The sequence below is a fragment of the Salmo salar genome, chromosome ssa18 (assembly GCF_905237065.1).
Source record: "Salmo salar chromosome ssa18, Ssal_v3.1, whole genome shotgun sequence".
NCBI lineage: Eukaryota > Metazoa > Chordata > Actinopteri > Salmoniformes > Salmonidae > Salmo > Salmo salar.
This window is the reverse complement of record NC_059459.1, coordinates 6,851,877-6,872,744: the sequence shown is the minus strand read 5'-3', so window position 1 is coordinate 6,872,744 and position 20,868 is coordinate 6,851,877. Positions and strand designations below refer to the sequence as shown.

The 20,868-nt window shown below is 43.1% G+C and overlaps 1 protein-coding gene across 2 annotated transcripts in view; it reads right to left on the bottom strand.

Annotated features, from left to right (window-relative positions):
- The window catches only part of LOC106576844 (Kv channel-interacting protein 2), a 102,762-nt gene that overhangs the window by 8,131 nt on the left and 73,763 nt on the right, over positions 1-20,868 (bottom strand). For both annotated transcript variants that reach the window (XM_014154317.2, XM_045700687.1), the window contains exon 2: positions 14,623-14,747. In XM_014154317.2, the coding sequence (XP_014009792.1) occupies positions 14,623-14,747 (125 nt within the window). The remainder of the gene's footprint in view (positions 1-14,622; positions 14,748-20,868) is intronic.

Sequence of the window (20,868 nt, the reverse complement as noted above, 5' to 3'; positions counted from 1 at the left end):
CCATATACTTTTACTATTATACGTTCTTGAAAGAGGGAGAAATGTTTGCAGTTTTAAAGCTAATTTCATGTAATTCTACACATTTTGTCATGACTTATGACAGGTTAATATATCTGAGTGAGAGTGACCAATAAAATCAATGGGGGCCCCATGGAGGTCAAATCAAATCAAATTTTATTGGTCGCATACACATACTTAGCAGATGTTAGTGCGGGTGTAATGAAATGCTTGTGTTCCTAGTTCCAACAGTGCAATAATATCAAACAATACACAACAATACACACAAATCTAAAGGTAAAAGAATGGAATTAAGAAATATAGAAATATTACGACAAGCAATGTAGGAGTCCGGAGTATATATCTACATTTACATTACATTACATTTTACATTTAAGTCATTTAGCAGACGCTCTTATCCAGAGCGACTTACAAAATGGTGCATTCACCTTATGATATCCAGTGGAACAACCACTTTACAATAGTGCATCTAAATCTTTTAAGGGGGGGGGTTAGAAGGATTACTTTATCCTATCCTAGGTATTCCTTAAAGAGGTGGGGTTTCAGGTGTCTCCGGAAGGTGGTGATTGACTCCGCTGTCCTGGCGTCGTGAGGGAGCTTGTTCCACCATTGGGGTGCCAGAGCAGCGAACAGTTTTGACTGGGCTGAGCGGGAACTGTGCTTCCTCAGAGGTAGGGGGGCCAGCAGGCCAGTGGTGGATGAACGCAGTGCCCTTGTTTGGGTGTAGGGCCTGATCAGAGCCTGAAGGTATGGAGGTGCCGTTCCCTTCACAGCTCCGTAGGCAATCACCATGGTCTTGTAGCGGATGCGAGCTTCAACTGGAAGCCAGTGGAGAGAGCGGAGGAGCGGGGTGACGTGAGAGAACTTGGGAAGGTTGAACACCAGACGGGCTGCGGCGTTCTGGATGAGTTGTAGGGGTTTAATGGCACAGGCAGGGAGTCCAGCCAACAGCGAGTTGCAGTAATCCAGACGGGAGATGACAAGTGCCTGGATTAGGACCTGCGCCACTTCCTGTGTGAGGCAGGGTCGTACTCTGCGAATGTTGTAGAGCATGAACCTACAGGATCGGGTCACCGCCTTGATGTTAGTGGAGAACGACAGGGTGTTGTCCAGGATCACGCCAAGGTTCTTAGCACTCTGGGAGGAGGACACAAGGGAGTTGTCAACCGTGATGGCGAGATCATGGAAGGGGCAGTCCTTCCCCGGGAGGAAGAGCAGCTCCGTCTTGCCGAGGTTCAGCTTGAGCTGGTGATCCGTCATCCACACTGATATGTCTGACAGACATGCAGAGATGCGATTCGCCGCCTGGTTATCAGAAGGGGGAAAGGAGAAGATTAATTGTGTGTCGTCTGCATAGCAATGATAGGAGAGACCATGTGAGGATATGACAGAGCCAAGTGACTTGGTGTATAGCGAGAATAGGAGAGGGCCTAGAACAGAGCCCTGGGGGACACCAGTGGTGAGAGCGCATGGTGCGGAGACAGATTCTCGCCACGCCACCTGGTAGGAGCGACCTGTCAGGTAGGATGCAATCCAAGCGTGGGCCGCGCCGGAGATGCCCAACTCGGAGAGGGTGGAGAGGAGGATCTGATGGTTCACAGTATCAAAGGCAGCAGATAGGTCTAGAAGGATGAGAGCAGAGGAGAGAGAGTTAGCTTTAGCAGTGCGGAGAGCCTCCGTGACACAGAGAAGAGCAGTCTCAGTTGAATGCCCAGTCTTGAAACCTGACTGATTAGGATCAAGAAGGTCATTCTGAGAGAGATAGCAGGAGAGCTGGCCAAGGACGGCACGTTCAAGAGTTTTGGAGAGAAAAGAAAGAAGGGATACTGGTCTGTAGTTGTTGACATCGGAGGGATCGAGTGTAGGTTTTTTTCAGAAGGGGTGCAACTCTCGCTCTCTTGAAGACGGAAGGGACGTAGCCAGCGGTCAAGGATGAGTTGATGAGCGAGGTGAGGAAGGGGAGAAGGTCTCCGGAAATGGTCTGGAGAAGAGAGGAGGGGATAGGGTCAAGTGGGCAGGTTGTTGGGCGGCCGGCCATCACAAGACGCGAGATTTCATCTGGAGAGAGAGGGGAGAAAGAGGTCAAAGCACAGGGTAGGGCAGTGTGAGCAGGACCAGCGGTGTCGTTTGACTTAGCAAACGAGGATCGGATATCGTCAACCTTCTTTTCAAAATGGTTGACGAAGTCATCCGCAGAGAGGGAGGAGGGGGGGGGAGGGGGAGGAGGATTCAGGAGGGAGGAGAAGGTAGCAAAGAGCTTCCTAGGGTTAGAGGCAGATGCTTGGAATTTAGAGTGGTAGAAAGTGGCTTTAGCAGCAGAGACAGAAGAGGAGAATGTAGAGAGGAGTGAGTGAAAGGATGCCAGGTCCGCAGGGAGGCGAGTTTTCCTCCATTTCCGCTCGGCTGCCCGGAGCCTTGTTCTGTGAGCTCGTAGTGAGTCGTCGAGCCACGGAGCAGGAGGGGAGGACCGAGCCAGCCTGGAGGATAGGGGACAGAGAAAATCAAAGGATGCAGAAAGGGAGGAGAGGAGGGTTGAGGAGGCAGAATCAGGAGATAGGTTGGAGAAGGTTTGAGCAGAGGGAAGAGATGATAGGATGGAAGAGGAGAGAGTAGCGGGAGAGAGAGAGCGAAGGTTGGGACGGCGCAATACCATCCAAGTAGGGGCAGAGTGAGAAGTGTTGGATGAGAGCAAGAGGGAAAAGGATACAAGGTAGTGGTCGGAGATTTGGAGGGGAGTTGCAATGAGATTAGTGGAAGAACAGCATCTAGTAAAGATGAGGTCAAGCGTATTGCCTGCCTTGTGAGTAGGGGGGGAAGGTGAGAGGGTGAGGTCAAAAGAGGAGAGGAGTGGAAAGAAGGAGGCAGAGAGGAATGAATCAAAGGTAGACGTGGGGAGGTTAAAGTCACCCAGAACTGTGAGAGGTGAGCCATCCTCAGGAAAGGAACTTATCAAGGCGTCAAGCTCATTGATGAACTCTCCAAGGGAACCTGGAGGGCGATAAATGATAAGGATGTTAAGCTTGAAAGGGCTGGTAACTGTGACAGCATGGAATTCAAATGAGGAGATAGACAGATGGGTCAGGGGAGAAAGAGAGAATGTCCACTTGGGAGAGATGAGGATTCCAGTGCCACCACCCCGCTGGCTCGATGCTCTAGGGGTATGCGAGAACACGTGGGCAGACGAAGAGAGAGCAGTAGGAGTAGCAGTGTTATCTGTGGTAATCCATGTTTCCGTCAGCGCCAGGAAGTCTAGGGACTGGAGGGTAGCATAGGCTGAGATGAACTCAGCCTTGTTGGCTGCAGACCGGCAGTTCTAGAGGCTGCCGGAGACCTGGAACTCCACGTGGGTCGTGCGCGCTGGGACCACCAGGTTAGAGTGGCAACGGCCACGCGGTGTGAAGCGTTTGTATGGCCTGTGCAGAGAGGAGAGAACAGGGATAGACAGACACATAGTTGACAAGCTACAGAAGTGTTGTTTCTTGTATTATTGTCTCCTGTGTCTTTAGAGAACTGTTTCACTTTGATATCCTTTTTCTTCTGTCCTGATTTTCTCTTTCTTTTCTTCTGTTAACTAGATATTCTTTGTTGTTCTTCGTTAGCTAGCTAGCTTCTTCCAAAAGAGTCCCTAGCAACTGCTTAGCAACTGGTAAACAATTCAGCTTGCTAAGATAACTACAATTTTATGAAAAATAGTTATTTTCAAAAGCCTATCTTCTTTGTTTGTTGCTTGTTTTTTCTCCTATTCAGTCTTGCAGTTTTCTATATATATATATATATGTACAGACAGATATATACTCCGGACTCCTACATTGCTTGTATGCATCTCTGTTTCAACGTCAAACATGCCGATGCTGTATCTGACCAAAACATTCAATTTTGGTCTCATCTGACCAGAGCACTTTCTTCCAGTCATAATTTAAATGACATTTGGCAAACTCCAAGCGCTTGCGTCTGTGTCTTGGGGTCAGAGAGGGCTTTCGTCTGGAAACCTTTCCAAAGAGCCTGTGGTTGTGGAGGTGGCGTCTGATGGTGCTTTTTGAAATCTGGTGACCCCAAGATGCCAACAAGGCCTGCATTTCTATCACAATGATTCTTGGGGATTTTGTTGTTTCTCTCACCATCCTCCTCCCTATCCTGGGGGGCAAAATGCATTTGCATCCTCTATCCGTGAGGTTTTCAACTGTTCCTTATCTTAAGAATGTTTTAATAATTTTCCTGACAGTGCTCAGTGGTATATTCAATCGTTTGTGGCCTTCTTGTAGCCATTACCAGATTTATGAAGGTCTACGACCATCTGTCTCTTTTGAACTGACAGTTCTTTTGTTTTCTTCATGGTGTTGGATGACAGCGGGATATTGGATGTGTGTTAACTCATTTTTATACCCTAGTGAAACAGGAAGTGATGTAATGGCTCAATATAGTTCCTTAAGACTTAGATAAACTTAAATAAGTGGAATTTAATTTGTGGTTTAATTTTGGTAGATGTTATTTCCAATAATCTTTAAGGGTGCCATTAATTGTGAAACCTTGATTTGGATCACATTGATTTTTAATTAAATCAATCAATTATTTTGGTTGGTTCCATTGAAACATTAATAAAGTACAGTATTTCTCAAATGTTGGTATTTTGAGTTTATCTCTATAATTATATTGTTTATATTTCTTTAAGCATTGTTTGTGCATTGCCAGTCAGGGGCGCCAGTAATTTTGGAGCCCACTGTATATATATATATACAGTTGAAGTTGGAAGTTTACATATACCTCAGCAAAATACATTTAAACTCAGTTTTTCAAATTCCTGACATTTAAACCTAGTAAAAAGTCTCTGTCTTAGTTCAGTTAGGCTCACCATTTTATTTTAAGAATGTGAAATATCAGAATAATAGCAGAGAGAATGATTTATTTCAGCTTTTGTTTCTTTTATCACATTACATACACTCAATTAGTATTTGGTAGCATTGCCTTTAAATTCTTTAACTTGGGTCAAACGTTTTGGGTAGCCTTCCACAAGCTTCCCACAATAAGTTGGGTGAATTTTGGCCCATTCCTCCTGACAGAGCTGGTGTAACAGAGCCAGGTTTGTAGGCCTCCTTGCTCACACACGCTTTTTCAGTTCTGCCCACAAATTGTCTTCAGGGTTGAGGTCAGGGCTTTGTGATGGCCACTCCAGTACCATGACTGTGTTGTCCTTAAGCCATTTTGTCACAACTTTAGAAGTATGCTTGGGGTCAATGTTCATTTGGAAGACCCATTTGCGACCAAGCTTTAACTTCCTGACTGATGTCTTGAGATGTTGCTTTAATATATCAACATAATTTTCCTGCCTCATGATGCCATCTATTTTGTGAAGTGCACCAGTCCCTCATGCAACAAAGCACCCCCACAACATGATGCTGCCACCCCGTGCTTCATGGTTGGGATGGTGTTCTTCGGCTTGCAAGCGTCCCCCTTTTACCTCCAAACACAACGATGGTCATTATCGCCAAACAGTTCTATTTTTGTTTCATCAGACCAGAGGACATTTCTCCAAAAAGTACGATCTTTGTCCCCATGTGCAGTTGCAAACCGTATTCTGGCTTTTTTATGGCGGTTTTGGAGCAGTGGTTTCTTCCTTGCTGAGCGGCTTTTCAGGTTACGTTGATATAGGACTCATTTTACTGCGGATATAGATACTTTTGTACATGTTTCCTCCAGCATCTTCACAAGGTCCTTTGCTGTTGTTCTGGGATTGATTTGCACTTTTCGTACAAAAGTACGTTCATCTCTAGGAGACAGAACGCGTCTCCTTCCTGAGCGGTATGATGGCTGTGTGGTCCCATGGTGTTTATACTTGCGTACTATTGTTTGTACAGATACATGTGGTACCTTCAGGCATTTGGAAATTGCTCCCAAGGATGAACCAGACTTGTGGAGGTCTAAAAAAAAATTCTGAGGTCTTGGCTGATTTCTTTTGATTTTCCCATGATGTCAAGCAAAGAGGAACTTCTAAAGCTTCTAAAGCTATGACATAATTTTCTGGAATTTTCCAAGCTGTTTAAGTTAAAGGCACAGTCAACTTGGTGTATGTAAACTTCTGACCCACTGGAATCGTGATACAGTGAACTATAAGTGAAATAATCTGTCTGTAAACAACTATTGGAAAAATGACTTGTGTCATGCACAAAGTAGATGTCCTAACCGACTTGCCAAAACTATAGTTGGTTAACAAGAAATTTGTGGCGTGGTTGATTAACAAGACATTTGTGGAGTGGTTGAAAAACAAGTTTTAATGACTCCAATCTAAGTGTATGTAAACTTCCGACTTCAACTGTAGATATACAGTAAAAATCCAAGATGGCGTAGCAGTCAGGCGTCTTTGTCTTCGTTTTGTCGTGTCCCGTATATATATCTTTTTATATCTTTTTTTCTTTGCATATATTTAAAAAAATATTTTTCTTAACCTCAACTTCATCATACTCTCCTGCAACCCGACTCACCCAATGTGGAATGGATCTGCTATTTTCTTTACTTTAGAACCGGAACCCCCAACAGAAGCTAGCCAGCTAACTAGCTAAATAGCTACTAGCTATTAGTCAGCTAGCCACTGCTAGCGGTCATCAGCTAACCTTTAGCCCGGACAACTCCTGCCAGTCTGCACAGTGTGATTCAACCCAGAGCATATCGGACTTCTTCTTCTCCATATCTCCGGATTCCTACTGCAATCTCTGAACCTTTTCCCTGGATCATCGCAGCTAACTAGCTGCTATTCGAGTGGCTACTCCTGGCTAACGTCTCTGTCCCGAAGCAAGCAAAAATTAGCTTGGAGCTAGCCTATGCTAGGCCCATCTCCCGGCTAGCTGAAGAGGTCCATCAGCCACTCCATGGGCTACAAAATCTTTTTTGCCAATTGGCCTGGACCACTTTTACTGCCGATACAGAACCCCGCCGATTCATCACGACTGGACTACCGAAGTAATCCGCCCGAAGGGGTTTTTCAACAGGCTTCTCCGTCACGACGTCCCCTGAATGCCCATCTGCTATTCTGCTAGCCGCGGCCCGCTAGCTGTCTAGAGCATATCAGACTGTTAGCTGAAGAGGTCCATCAGCCAATTTCTTGGGCTACTATACCTATTTTGCCAATTGGCCTGGACCCTTTTACTACACGGAACCCCGCTGATCCATCATGACTGGTCTGCCGACATAACCGCACAAGGGGGCTACAACAGAATTCTTCCGTCGCGACGTCCCTCTAAAGCCCTTTTGCTAGCTTGCTAGCCCCGGCCCGCTAGCTGTCTGAATAGCTGGGTCTCCAGCCCCCCTAGCTACTCACTGGACCTCTATGATCACTCGGCTACGCATGCCTCTCCCTAATGTCAATATGCCTTGTCCATTGCTGTTTTGGTTAGTGATTATTGTCTTATTTAACTGTAGAGCCTCCAGCCCTGCTCAATATGCCTTAGCTAACCCTTTTGTTCCACCTCCCACACATGAGGTGACCTCACCTGGTTTAAACGGTGTCTCGAGAGACAATACTTCTCTCATCGTCACTCTATGCCTAGGTTGACCTCCACCGTATTCACATCCTACCATACATTGGCTTGTACATTATGTCCAGACCTCTGGCAGTCTCTATGGGGGTGCCACAGGTTTCAATTCTCAGGCGACTCTTTTCTCTGTATACATCAATGATGTCGCTCTTGCTGATGGTGATTCTCTGATCCACCTCTACACAGACGACATCATTCTGTATACTTCTGGCCCTTCTTTGGACACTGCGTTAACAACCCTCCAGACGAGCTTCAATGCCATACAACTCTCCTTCCGTGGCCTCCAACTGCTCTTAAATACAAGTAAAACTAAATGCTCTTAAATACAAGTAAAACTAGATCGCTGCCCGCACCAGCCCGCCCGTCCAGCATCACTACTCTGGATGGTTCTCTCTTAGAATATGTGGACAACTACAAATAACTAGGTGTCTGGTTAGACTGTAAACTCTCCTTCCAGACTCACATTAAGCATCTCCAATCCAAAATTACATTTAGAATCGGCTTCCTATTTCACAACAAAGCATCCTTCACTGATGCTGCCAAACATACCCTCGTAAAACTGACTATCCTGCCGATCCTTGACTTCGGTGATGTCATTTACAAAATAGCCTCCAACACTCTACTCAGCAAATTGGATGCAGTCTATCACAGTGCCATCCATTTTGTCACCGAAGCCCCATATACTACCCACCACTGCGACCTGTATGCTCTCATTAGCTGACCCTCGCTTCATATTCATTGACAAACCCATTGGCTCCAGGTCATCTATAAGTCTTTGCTAGGTAAAGCCCTGCCTTATCTCAGCTCACTGGTCACCATAACAGCACCCACCCGTAGCACACGCTCCAGAAGGTATATTTAATTGCCTTACCTCCCTTATCTTACCTCATTTGCACACACTGTATATATACTTTTTCTATTGTGTTATTGACTGTATGTTTGTTTATTCCATGTGTAACTCTGTGTTGTTGTTTGTGTTGCACTGCTTTGCTTTATCTTGACCAGGTTGCAGTTGTAAATGAGAACTTGTTCTCAACTAGCCTACCTGGTTAAATAAAGGTGAAATTGTACATTTTTTTGGAGTCAATTGGAGGTGTACCTACCTTCAAACTCAGTGCCTCTTTGCTTAACATCATGGGAAAATCAAAAGAAATCAGCCAAGACCTCAGAAAAAAAATTGTAGACCTCCACAAGTCTGGTTCATCATTGGGAGCAATTTCCAAACAGTACGCAAGTATAAACATCATGGGACCACGCAGCCGTCATACCGCTCAGGAAGGAGACGCGTTCTGTCTCCTAGAGATGAACATACTTTGGTGCGAAAAGTGCAAATCAATCCCAGAACAACAGCAAAGGACCTTGTGAAGATGCTGCAGGAAACAGGTACAAAAGTATCTATATCCACAGTAAAACGAGTCCTATATCAACATGACCTGAAAGGCCGCTCAGCAAGGAAGAAGCCAGTGCTCCGAAACCGGCATGAAAAAGCCTGACTGCGGTTTGCAACTGCACATGGGGACAAAGATCGTACTTTTTGAAGAAATGTCCTTGTGTTGGTGATAAAAACCTAAAAGCTAACATTCTATAGACAAGATGTGGTGTGTGACTCGAGATAGAGAGAGCCTTGAAGAGTTGAGAACAATGCCTCATTGTCTCTTCTTCCTGGCATCTGGGAAACTAAGTAAAATACCATCCTGTGTAGATAACCAAGGTGGCTTATGGGAAGGTTAGAAGTGACGGACTAAGCAATCTTGGTATCAGCTACATAAAAGCTGTGCATCGTCTGTAAAGGCTAGACTCCCAGCCTAACGGTCAGTCAAGACTGATGGGCTGATGGTCTCATTATTGATATAATTAATCGATATTAAATAAAGATGATTGTTTGAAAAAATGACCTAGACAAAGTCTCTCTCAGTACTGAATTTCAATAACACCGCTCACCAAGGAAGAAGCCACTACTCCAAAACTGCCATAAAAAAGCCTGACTACAGTGTGCAACTGCCCATGGGGACAAAGATCGTACTTTTTGGAGAAATGTCCTCTGGTCTAATGAAACAAAAATAGAACTGTTTGGCCATAATGACCATTGTTATGTTTGGAGGATAAAGGGGGAGGCTTGCAAGCTGAAGAACACCATCCCAATTGTGAAGCATGGGGGTGGCAGCATCATGTTGTTGGGATGCTTGGGGGACTGGTGCACTTCACAAAATAGATGGCATCATGAGGCTGGAAAATTATGTGGATATATTGAAGCAACATCTCAAGACATCAGTCAGGAAGTTAAAGCTTGGTCGCAAATGGGTCTTTCAAATGGACAATGACCCCAAACACACTTCCAAGTTGTGGCAAAATGGCTTAAGGACAACAAAGTCAAGGTATTGGATTGGCCATCACAAAGCCCTGACCTCAATCCTATAGAACATTTGTGGGCAGAACTGAAAAGGCGTGTGCGAACAAGGAGGCCTACAAACCTGAGTCAGTTACACCAGCTCTGTCAGGAGGAGTGGGCCAAAATTCACCCAACTTATTGTGGGAAGCTTGTGGAAGACTACCCGAAACGTTTAACTCAAGTTAAACAATTTAAAGGCAATGCTACCAAATACTAATTGAGTGTATGTAAACTTCTGACCCACTGGGAATGTGATGAAATAATTAAAAGCTGAAATAAATCATTCTCTCTACTATTATTCTGATATTTCAAATTTTTTAAATAAAGTGGTGATCCTAACTGACCTAAGACAGAGAATTTTTAGTAGGATTAAATGTCAGGAATTGTGAAAAACTGAATTTAAATGTATTTGGCTAAGGTGTATGTAAACTTCCGACTTCAACTGTATATATATATACACATACATACATATGTGTGTGATGGGATGTATAGACATTATGAATAGTATGTAGATAGAATATGTAGTATATCGTTAGAATACGTAGGATAGAATAGTGTATGTACAGCAATAGTTGAATAGGATGGCCTTGACAAGAATACAGTATTATACATATTAAATAAGTAAAAGAGTATGTAAACATTATTAAAGTGACCGGTGTTCCATTATTAAAGTGACCAGTGAGTCCATGTCTATGTACATAGGGCAGCAGCCTCCAAGGTACAGGGTTGAGTAACCGAAGGTGATAGCCGGCTAGTGACAGTGACTAAGTTCATGGCAGGGTTCTGGGTGGAGGCTGGCTAGGGATGGCTATTTAACAGTATGATGGCCTTGAGATAGAATCTGTTTTTCAGTCTCTCGGTCTCAGCTTTGATGCACCTGTACTGACCTCGCCTTCTGGATGATAACTGGGTGATTATCTTTTCGGCCTTCCTGTGATATCGGGAGCTGTAGATGTGCCCTCGGTGATGCGTTGGACAGACCGCACCACCCTCTGGAGAGCCCTGCAGTTGCGGACGGTGCTGTTGCCGTACCAGACGGTGATACAGCCAGACAGGATGCTCTCAATGGTGCATCTGTAAAAGTTTGTTAGGGTCTTAGGGGCAAACCAACTTTCTTCAGCCTCCTAAGGTTGAACAAGATGCTGTAGCACCTTCTTCATCACACTGTCTGTGTGGGTGAACCATTCCAGTTTGTCAGTGATGTGTATGCCGAGGAACCTGAAGCTTTACACATTCTCCACTGCGGCCCCTTCAATGTGGATGGGGGCGTGCTTCCTCTTCCTATTTTTCCTGGCACCACTCTGCCAGGGCCCTCAGCTCCTCCCTGTAGGCTGTCTAGTCATTGTTGGTAATCCGGCCTACCACTGTTGTGTCATCTGCAAACTTGATGATTGAGTTGGAGGAGTGCATGGCCACGCAGTCATAGGTGAACAGGCAGTACAGAAGGGGGCTGAGTACTCACCCTTGTGGGGCCCCTGTGTCTAGGATCAGCCTAGTGGAGGTGTTATTTCCTACCTTCACCACCTGGGGATGGCCCATCAGGAAGTCTAGAACCCAGTTGCACAGGGCTGAGTTCAGACCCAGGGAACCGAGCTCAATGATGAGCCTGGAGGGTACTATGTTGTTGAGGTCTGAGATGTATGACCAGTGTTCTTACGTAGGTATTCCTCTTGTCCAGATGAGATAGTGCAGTTTGCAATGCAATGTCGATTGCATCATCCGTGGATCTATTGGGGCGGTATGCAAATTGCAGTGGGTCTAGGGTGCCGGGTAAGATGGAGGTAAAATGATCCTTAACTAGCCTCTCAAAGCACTTCATGATGACAGAAGTGAGTGATACAGGGTGATAGTCATTTAGTTCAGTTACCTTTGCTTTCTTGGGTACAGGAACAACGGTGTACATCTTGAAGCAAGTGTGGACAGAAGACTGGGATATGGAGAGATTGAATATGCCTGTAAATACTCCAGCCAGCTGGTCTGCGCATGCTCTGAGGATGCGACTAGGGTGCCATCTGGGCTGGCAGCCTTGCAAGGGTTAACACGCTTAAATGTCTTACTCACGAGAAAGAGAGCCCACAGACCCGTGTTGGTGGTGCTGTGTTATCCTCAAAGTTGGCAAAGACGTCAGTGTTTGCGATGTGACTGGTTTTCCCTTTGTAATCCGTGATTGTCTGGAGTCCCTGCCACAAAGGTCCTGCTTGTTAGCCGTTGAATTGCGACTCCACTTTGTCACTGTACTGACATTTTGCCTGTTTGATTGCCTTACGGGGGGCATAATTGTACTGTTTATATTAAACCATATTCCAAGTCACCTTGCCATGGTTAAATGCAATGATTCACGCTTTCAGTTTGGCGCAAATTCTGCCATCTGTCTACGGTTTTTGCTTTGGATAGGTTTTATTCGGCCATGATTACTACAAGTTTACATAGCTGGCTAGACTAATTTACCAATCTAAACCATTTTAATTGACATGGGCTAATTGAGTGACTGTCAGCGAGTGACATATGTGACTCGATTCAGGAAACTAGGCGTATGTCACATGTCACTACTTCACAGGAGAGGCATTTGAACATAGGGATTTTAAAAAAATCAAAATGCAGTTTTTGGCAGAAATGCTTTCTAGAACATGTTAACTTTCATGTGCCTTAATAACAAATGTGTATTCCATCTGTAAATACAAATACAATTGTTAAATTACGAGCCTAGTTGGTTTAGCCATGGAAAAAAGTTAGGAACCTTCCCGCTAGTCATGATTGGCTGAGATAATGGACGGGCTGGACATGCCGAGAGATGAGTTCGGATTGATCTGCCATGTAGCATGCTTCTGTCTATAACATGAGCTGCTCAATATGTGTAGGTAATCCTTTCTAATGCAGCTTTTTTTAAAGATATCACAAAGAAATCAGTGGAATTTCCAGTGGAATTAGAGTATGATAACTAAGGAGATGGAGAAAATTCTGGCGTTTGATTGCAAATATGCAGAGGGAGTCGAAAAGAGAACACCGTTGTTGTATAAAACACCTGCCTCCGGACTACATTTTCAAACTAAGGGAAACCATGGCATCCATGACAGAGAAGGAGAATCATTCATCCATGTGTGTAAGAGAGTCTAGCTAGCTACATTTTCAGATATTATACATTTCTAATTCAGTCATGAAGTCATTTTCATTGCAAGTTAAAGCGTACCGGTAGCTAGCTAATGTTAGCTAGTTGGCTCACTAGCTAATGTTACATGTATGATCTGTGTAGTAATATTATTTGTATCTCAAAGCCATTTGCAGTGCTAGTTATAGCCTAATGTTAGCTAGCAAGCTAACATTGAACCTAGTTGGTTAGCTACTTACAGATTTATGCAGGGTAGTAATGTTATGAATTGGGATAATGGTTCATTGTTTACCTAGGTAGCTAGCTACATGTCTTAACAAAAAACTCTGTTATGCAAGTAACTATTTCACTGTACCGTTTACACCTTCTGTATCCTGTGCATGTGACAAATAAAGATTTTATTTGATATAGTGTGTGTTTACGAGAGACAGTAATGTGAAGAACAGCATAACCTACACCAAAGTCAAATTAGGATATAATGTTAGGCCAACGAGATAATGTCCAAGTTATACAATTCTCCAGTAGAATGCCCTGCTTTTATTTCATCACACTCACAACTGTAAGCTATTTTCTGTAATTAGCACGCCATTAACTTGTAATTAATTTTCCTTTAATAGCGAATACAAATTGTCTAAAGTTAAGACGTTGTCAGCTATATGATATGGTCATTTGAACTGGCTAGCCAGCTAACTTAATGTTAGCTAGCTAGCTAACAAGCTAGACATGAACCAAAACATTGTTTAGAAAGTTGCTTTTAGTTGCTGGTTTGCTAGATTGACATGTGCTAATTTCATTTGGGTTAATTGGTGTTAAAATACACCAGTTATGTTATTTTGGACCACCAGTTTGCTGATGTCATGCAACCTGTAGTTTTTGTATTTATACTTTTTCATAATGACAACGAAAAGGTTGATGTGAGACAACAATAGAATGCTCATGATGTCACTGCCACAACTGTCTACAGACATGTCGATAGACGAAAAACCAGCCTTTAGTCTTGAAATCTTTGGTTGTTTAGTACACTACCATACTCACTCTATTTAGCACATGGTCTCACATGTGAATCCTTAAAGAGATGGGTGGGGCTAAGGCTTAAGAGGGTGTGATCGATGCTGAATGGGTGTAGACAAAAAATAACTCTCCAGTAGGTGTACCAAAACATTCATTAGGCCATTTTCTCAAAAGTGTGGTTACAAGTTTATCAACTTTCAAAGCAGAATTACTTTCCCATTGTTCCTCGACTGTAGTGTATGATATATCATTTTCTATCTCTGAGTTTCTACTTTTATCCAATGTAAAAAACATAATTTCAAATTTTGCTACATAAGACCGAATCAAGCCGGTCAGTCACATATACTGTAACAATAAGATAACTGATATAACCAAGTTCAGAATTGCACCTTCTGTATTCTACTAATCTAAAGCTGAACAGTAAGTTGAGATCCCGACTGAATTAAAAAAAATATATATTTTACAGCGTGACTCGACTGATTGACAGAGGTGCAATTTTCCCAACCCTCAGCCCCAGGTCTCTAGCCTTCCCATATCCCCACCCCCTCTCTTCCCCGCATCCCCAAACTCACGTTCTTGAAGCCCCTGTAGAGAACTTGTAGTTCCTTCTTGTTGAACTTGGTCTGCTCCTGTAGTTTGTCCAGCCCCTCTGGTCGATGGCACACAGTGGACAACTCAAAGTCATCCTCTACGCTGTCTGTGGGACAGAGAGCACTGTTAGATATACCTATAGGTCAGTGGAGGCTGGTGGGAGGAGCTATAGGAGGACAGGTTCATTGTATTGGCTGGAGTGGAATCAGTGGAACGGAGTCAAATGTGGTTTCCATATGTTTGATGTGTTTGATACCGTTCCATTAATTCCATTCCAGCCATTACAACGAGCCGTACACTTATTGCTCCTCCCACCAGCATCCACTGCTATAGGCTACTCCTACAGGTTCCTGGCTGGCACACCTTTTAATTGGTACTAGTAATAATAATGGTAAAAACACAGCCAACTAAATCAATGTTAATTATGAACTGTTGAAATATCATTACATTACTGTTAGCAGATATTAGCTTTACTAAAACATACCGTTAGATGATAAATTGCTACATTTACATTGTATTACAATTCTCCAAAACTGAAGTGCACAAAGAAAGACAGGTAGTCATCAAGTCATCAATAGAAAACAAAAACATATCAACATCACCCCGTGAGATTCCTGAATGTCTATGGAGAAGTTCATTTAGTAACCCGATGTGCTCATTGACGATAACTTTCACTGAAAGTAGTAGTAAACCATCGAAACATCAGTGAAACGACAAAAGTCCTCAGATCTTCAGGCAATATGACACTCCATCCCTCCCTCCCTCACTCCCCATCCATTTCTCTCTCCACTCATCCCTCTCTTCCTCTATTCAAACCTTATTACACACACAGTCATGCCTCACTCCTCCTCTCCTCTTATCCCAAGATGCAAAGCAGGGCTGACTGTCTGTCCGCATCTCACTTCTCACCTCTACACATACATCAGTCACACACCATACCAGACAAAAATACTGTAAAATACCTCCAGAACACACAGTTCAATAATACTGAGATATATCCAGATATATTGTATATAGTATGTGTGTGTGAGAGAGAGAAAGAGAGAGCGAGAGAGAGAAGGTGTGTGTGTATGTGTCTGCGTCTGTGTCTGTGCGTAAGCATGCACATGTGTGTGTGCCGTGAGTGTGTAGATGTGTGTGTGTGTGTGTGTGTGTGTGTGTGTGTAAGAGTAAGATTGTGTGTGTGTGCATTTGTGGGCCCATGTATGTGTGTGTAGGGAGAGTGAAGACTGAAGAGTCACTTGCATTGACTGACTGAGGCAGCAACGGAAGGCGTGCAGCAGGGCAGCAGCTTGAGGAATCTCTGCTTTATAGTCTTTTTACTTTTGATGGTGGGAGTGTTACCTGTAATCACCAACCATAGCAGAGGTTAGACATAGAGCACACACAGACACTCAAAGGAAGAAAAACTCACAGATGCAGGCCTGCATGTGCACACAAACTGACATGCACACCCACAACCATGCACACACACACACAAGCGCACGCACACACAGCATAAGCAACATGCAACTCATTGAAGCATGCACAGCAGTCTCCCATAGTAAGGGCAACGGTTCGGTTTGCTGACCTGGCTTTTCTAGGACGGGCGTGTGCGTCCATTTCAGCTGATAGCTTACATCACCATACACAGCCCTCTACGGGTGAGTCATTGGCAAACACAAAGAAATAATTAATACTCAGTATGAAATCATAATTATCTTCAGTCTGAATGGACTACAGAAAACTGAGGGAAGTCAATGGCAAACAGAGAAAGGCAAAAGGGTTCTTACGAGGTAAGAATCCACATTTATGTAACCTTTTCAGAGATTTCTAGGAATCAATGCAACACAATTTCTAGGCAATTCCTAGACTACCAGTACAATCGTTTTTGATAGCCCTAATGCCTCCTAGAGAAAAGCCATATGGTTAGCCGGTTGAGCTAAAGCCCAACTCTCTACTCCAGGCGTTTTCAAAGTCTGAGACAGTGGGCCTCCTTTCAGGGAACATCAAGACAATAATTTCCATTATATATATATATATATACCTCCAGAACACACAGTTACATTTTGTTTTAAAATAAATAGCTGCAATGAAACTCTTAGAAAACAACTTTTATTTTATATTTTTTGGACACAACTTAATTAACATGCAACTGACTTTAAATGAATAGAAGTGTTTTCAAAATATACAGTTAATTCAGTCGAAAACCTTTTTGTTGTTGTTTATTTTACAAAGTATGTCATTGCCCTTTAAAAACGCTGTTGCCCCTTTAAGAGCTCTGCGACAAACTCTGGTTGTATGCATTTTTTTAACGATGCCATGCATGCAATTTTAGGAATTGTGAAATAAATGTGGTAGCACTGGAAAGCTGGAATACCCCTCTTTTTAAATGTAGCCACCAAACTGCTTTAAAAGGTGTGTTTTCCACACGATTGTAACTAGAAACAGGTCTAATATTTATTCATTATTAGAGAACCGAATACAGTTATGCTGAATCCCTAACCAGTCCCTTCCCCACGGCCCTACATTTGTACGTTCACGCGCCCCCCCGCCATATGTGCGTGTCCCAAAGCTGAGGGAGTAAAGATTATCAAGGGTGTAGGGGCTAATTAGACCCTCCAATAGCCTATTCAACCAAGCCAGCAAGGCTGCAGGCTCCAGAGCAAAGTGGTATCCCAACATGCACCGCAATATGTTTGGAGATTGTGCAATTTCATACAGAAGAATGGAGAGGAGGGCGTAATTCTATGACGTGTGTTTGTTTGTGTCTGATTTCGAGGTTTGACACATAAAACAAATGAAATAACTCCCCAAATAAATGTTTAACTGTTAATGAGGTTTATATCTTGTATAACGACATGGGGGGTTGAATTATTTCATGCTAATTGTATTATTTAAATGTGGAACATCAATTACATCATTCACAGGGTTGGGTAGGTTACTTTATAAATGTAATCCTTTACAGTCACTAGTAACCTCCTGGTGAGGCATGCCTCACACTTTGAAAACATCCGTGTTAGATCAGCATTCAGCTGGACCTTGATCAAACGACTCAAACCCTACCAGTCCTCACATTCTAACAGATCAGAATTCAAACACTAGAACTCATCCATTAGAACTCATCCACCAGAACTCCAGAACGTATCCTTTAGAACTCATCCATCAGAATTCATTCATCAGAACTCATTAATCAGAACTCATCCATCAGCCCATGTTACTCACTACTCCCCCTCAACCCATTGACCACACAAACAGTACAAGTACAACCCAACTTGGAACCAAGAATAATCACAGTGCAATTCGAGGACACACTCAGTAAGAATCAGACCTGGTACTGTCAGAGCGAAGTCATACTGTATCCCTGTGTGTCCTAAAAGTTAAGGCAGAGAGAAGAAGAGAGCACCTGCATCTCCGTAGTAACAGCAACTTCACTACTTTTAGTAGACCTCCAGAAGTCTGAGGGATGAAGGCCATGATAAAGACCAGTATTGTATGACCCGTAACTATACCAATACATTAACACACCTCCGAATGAACACACGCATGCGCACACACACACAGGTTGACACAATCCCTATTATGTACTAAGGACAAGCTGTTGATCTGTTGACCGTGTCACTCCCTTTCTTCCCCATATGCTTTCTGTCCCACCCCCTACAGGTGTGCTGCCAAAATAGGCAGTACGAGGTTAGACATTAGAGCTATAGGTACTGGAACACACCCACCCACACACAGAGCGTAGCCTTGGGAGACGGGATGGAGTGTGTGTGTTTGATCTGGCCCATGTAGGGACATCAAAGCCATTAGGGCTGAGTCAATCACACACTGCTCTATCCCTAGCCAAAATGCACTCACTCACTCACTCACTCACTCACTCACTCACTCACTCACTCACTCACTCACTCACTCACTCACTCACTCACTCACTCACTCACTCACTCACTCACTCACTCACTCACTCACACACTCACACACACACACACACACACACACACACACACACACACACACACACACACACACACACACACACACACACACACACACACACACACAGGGTGAGATTATTCCCTACATAATATTTTTTTTAATCAAATTTGTTTTTGAGGGGAGATCAGCTTTAACATTGCAGATAGATTGTAGCTTCCATCAACTTAATTGTCTGCATCATTTCCAATCCCTCATATATAAAAATAAATATATATACACTGTACATATACACATACTGTACCAGTCAAATGTTTGGATAGACCTAATACTCATTCAATGTTTTTTCTTTATTTTAAAATGTTTTTTTTTACATTGAATAATAATAGTAAAGACATCAAAACTATAGCCCATCGGCGACATTGTTGCCAATGATGACCTGCCTTACAACAGGCCTACAAGCCCTCAGTCCAGCCTCTCTCAGCCTATTGCATATATTCTGAGCACTGATGGAGGGATTGTGCGTTACTGGTGTAACTCGTGCAGTTGTTGTTGCCATCCTGTACCTGTCCTGCAGGTGTGATATTCGGATGTACCGATCCTGTGCAGGTGTTGTTACATGTGGTCTGCCACTGCGAGTACGATCAGCTGTCCATCTTGTCTCCCTGTAGCGCTGTCTTAGGCGTCTCACAGTACGAACATTGTAATTTATTGCCCTGTCCACATCTGCAGTCCTCATGCCTCCTTGCAGTATGCCTAAGGCACATTCACGCAGATGAGCAGGGACCCTGGGCATCTTTCTTTTGGTGTTTTTCAGAGTCAGTAGAAAGGCCTCTTTAGTGTCCTAAGTTTTCATAACGGTGACCTTAATTGCCTACCTTCTGTAAGCTCTTAGTGTCTTAACGACCGTTCCACAGGTGCATGTTCATTAATTGTTTATGGTTCATTGAACAAGCATGGGAAACAGTGTTTAAACCATTTACAATGAAGATCTGTGAAGTTATTTGCATTTTTATGAATTATCTTTGAAACACAGGGTCCTGAAAAAGAGACATTTCTTTTTTTTGTTGAGTTTATATACTGTACAGACACACACCTTTTAAAAATATATTTTCCTAAAATATTATTTTCCACTAACCCTACCACCCCTCCCCTACTTGGAGTAAACAAATTAACAACAACACTTAGGCTTCTACTTCCAGCTTATACATACTATATAAATGTTTCGGACACAATCTAATTAACTATGGTTATCTTTTGTTTGTTTTTACTCCTATCCTATCTCGGACCTGCCTGGTGTGTTCCTTGTTCTTCATGATGCTCTCTGCGCTTTAAACGGACCTCTGAGACTATCACAGAGCAGGTGCATTTATACGGAGACTTGATTACACACAGGTGGATTCTATTTATCATCATTAGTCATTTAGGTCAACATTGGATCATTCAGAGATCCTCACTGAACTTCTGGAGAGAGTTTGCTGCACTGAAAGTAAAGGGGCTGAATAATTTTGCACGCCCAATTTTTCTGTTTTTTATTTGTTAAAAAAGTTTGAAATATCCAATAAATTTCGTTCCACTTCATGATTGTGACCCACTTGTTGTTGATTCTTCACAAAAAAATTACAGTTTTATATCTTTATGTTTGAAGCCTGAAATGTGGCAAAAGGTCGAAAAGTTCAAGGGGGCCGAATACTTTCGCAAGGCACTGTATATATAACATTCTATTGGTTGCAATAATTTTGTATAATCATTTAAATTGAAAAACTCTAAGTTTTGAATCCGGTGTCATTTTGCGTATCAGTTCATAAACCATATGCCATGGAATAGGTACATTGAAAATCTCTTCCCAACTATCTGTATGGCACAGCGGTCAATTTTTGAGTCCTTAAGGATAGACGTCCCGTCAACGGGACAGTTATAAATCATGCAGCGCCTTGTGTCACGATTGCAGATTTTAGAGAAACAGCAAATGTCGGTACATGTAAGTGTTTATATCATCCGAAAGCTTAAATTCTTGTTAATATGCCATGCTATTGTTTGAGGACAGCTCCTAACAACAAAACTTTTTTTCACCGCGATAGGTTTGATAAATTCACCTCTGAAGGTGAAATGTGTACTTATATTCTGAAATCTTGCTCTGATTTATCATCCAAAGGGTCCCAGAGATAACATGAAGTGTCGATTTGTCAGATAAAAATCATTTTTCATATCTTAAAAAGGTCCATATAGCATGCACGATCGATTTTGTATTTCCACTCATTCAATTTGCAAAGAAAGAAATCTGTGAAAATCTAACCCTAAACGTTGTTTCAACCAGT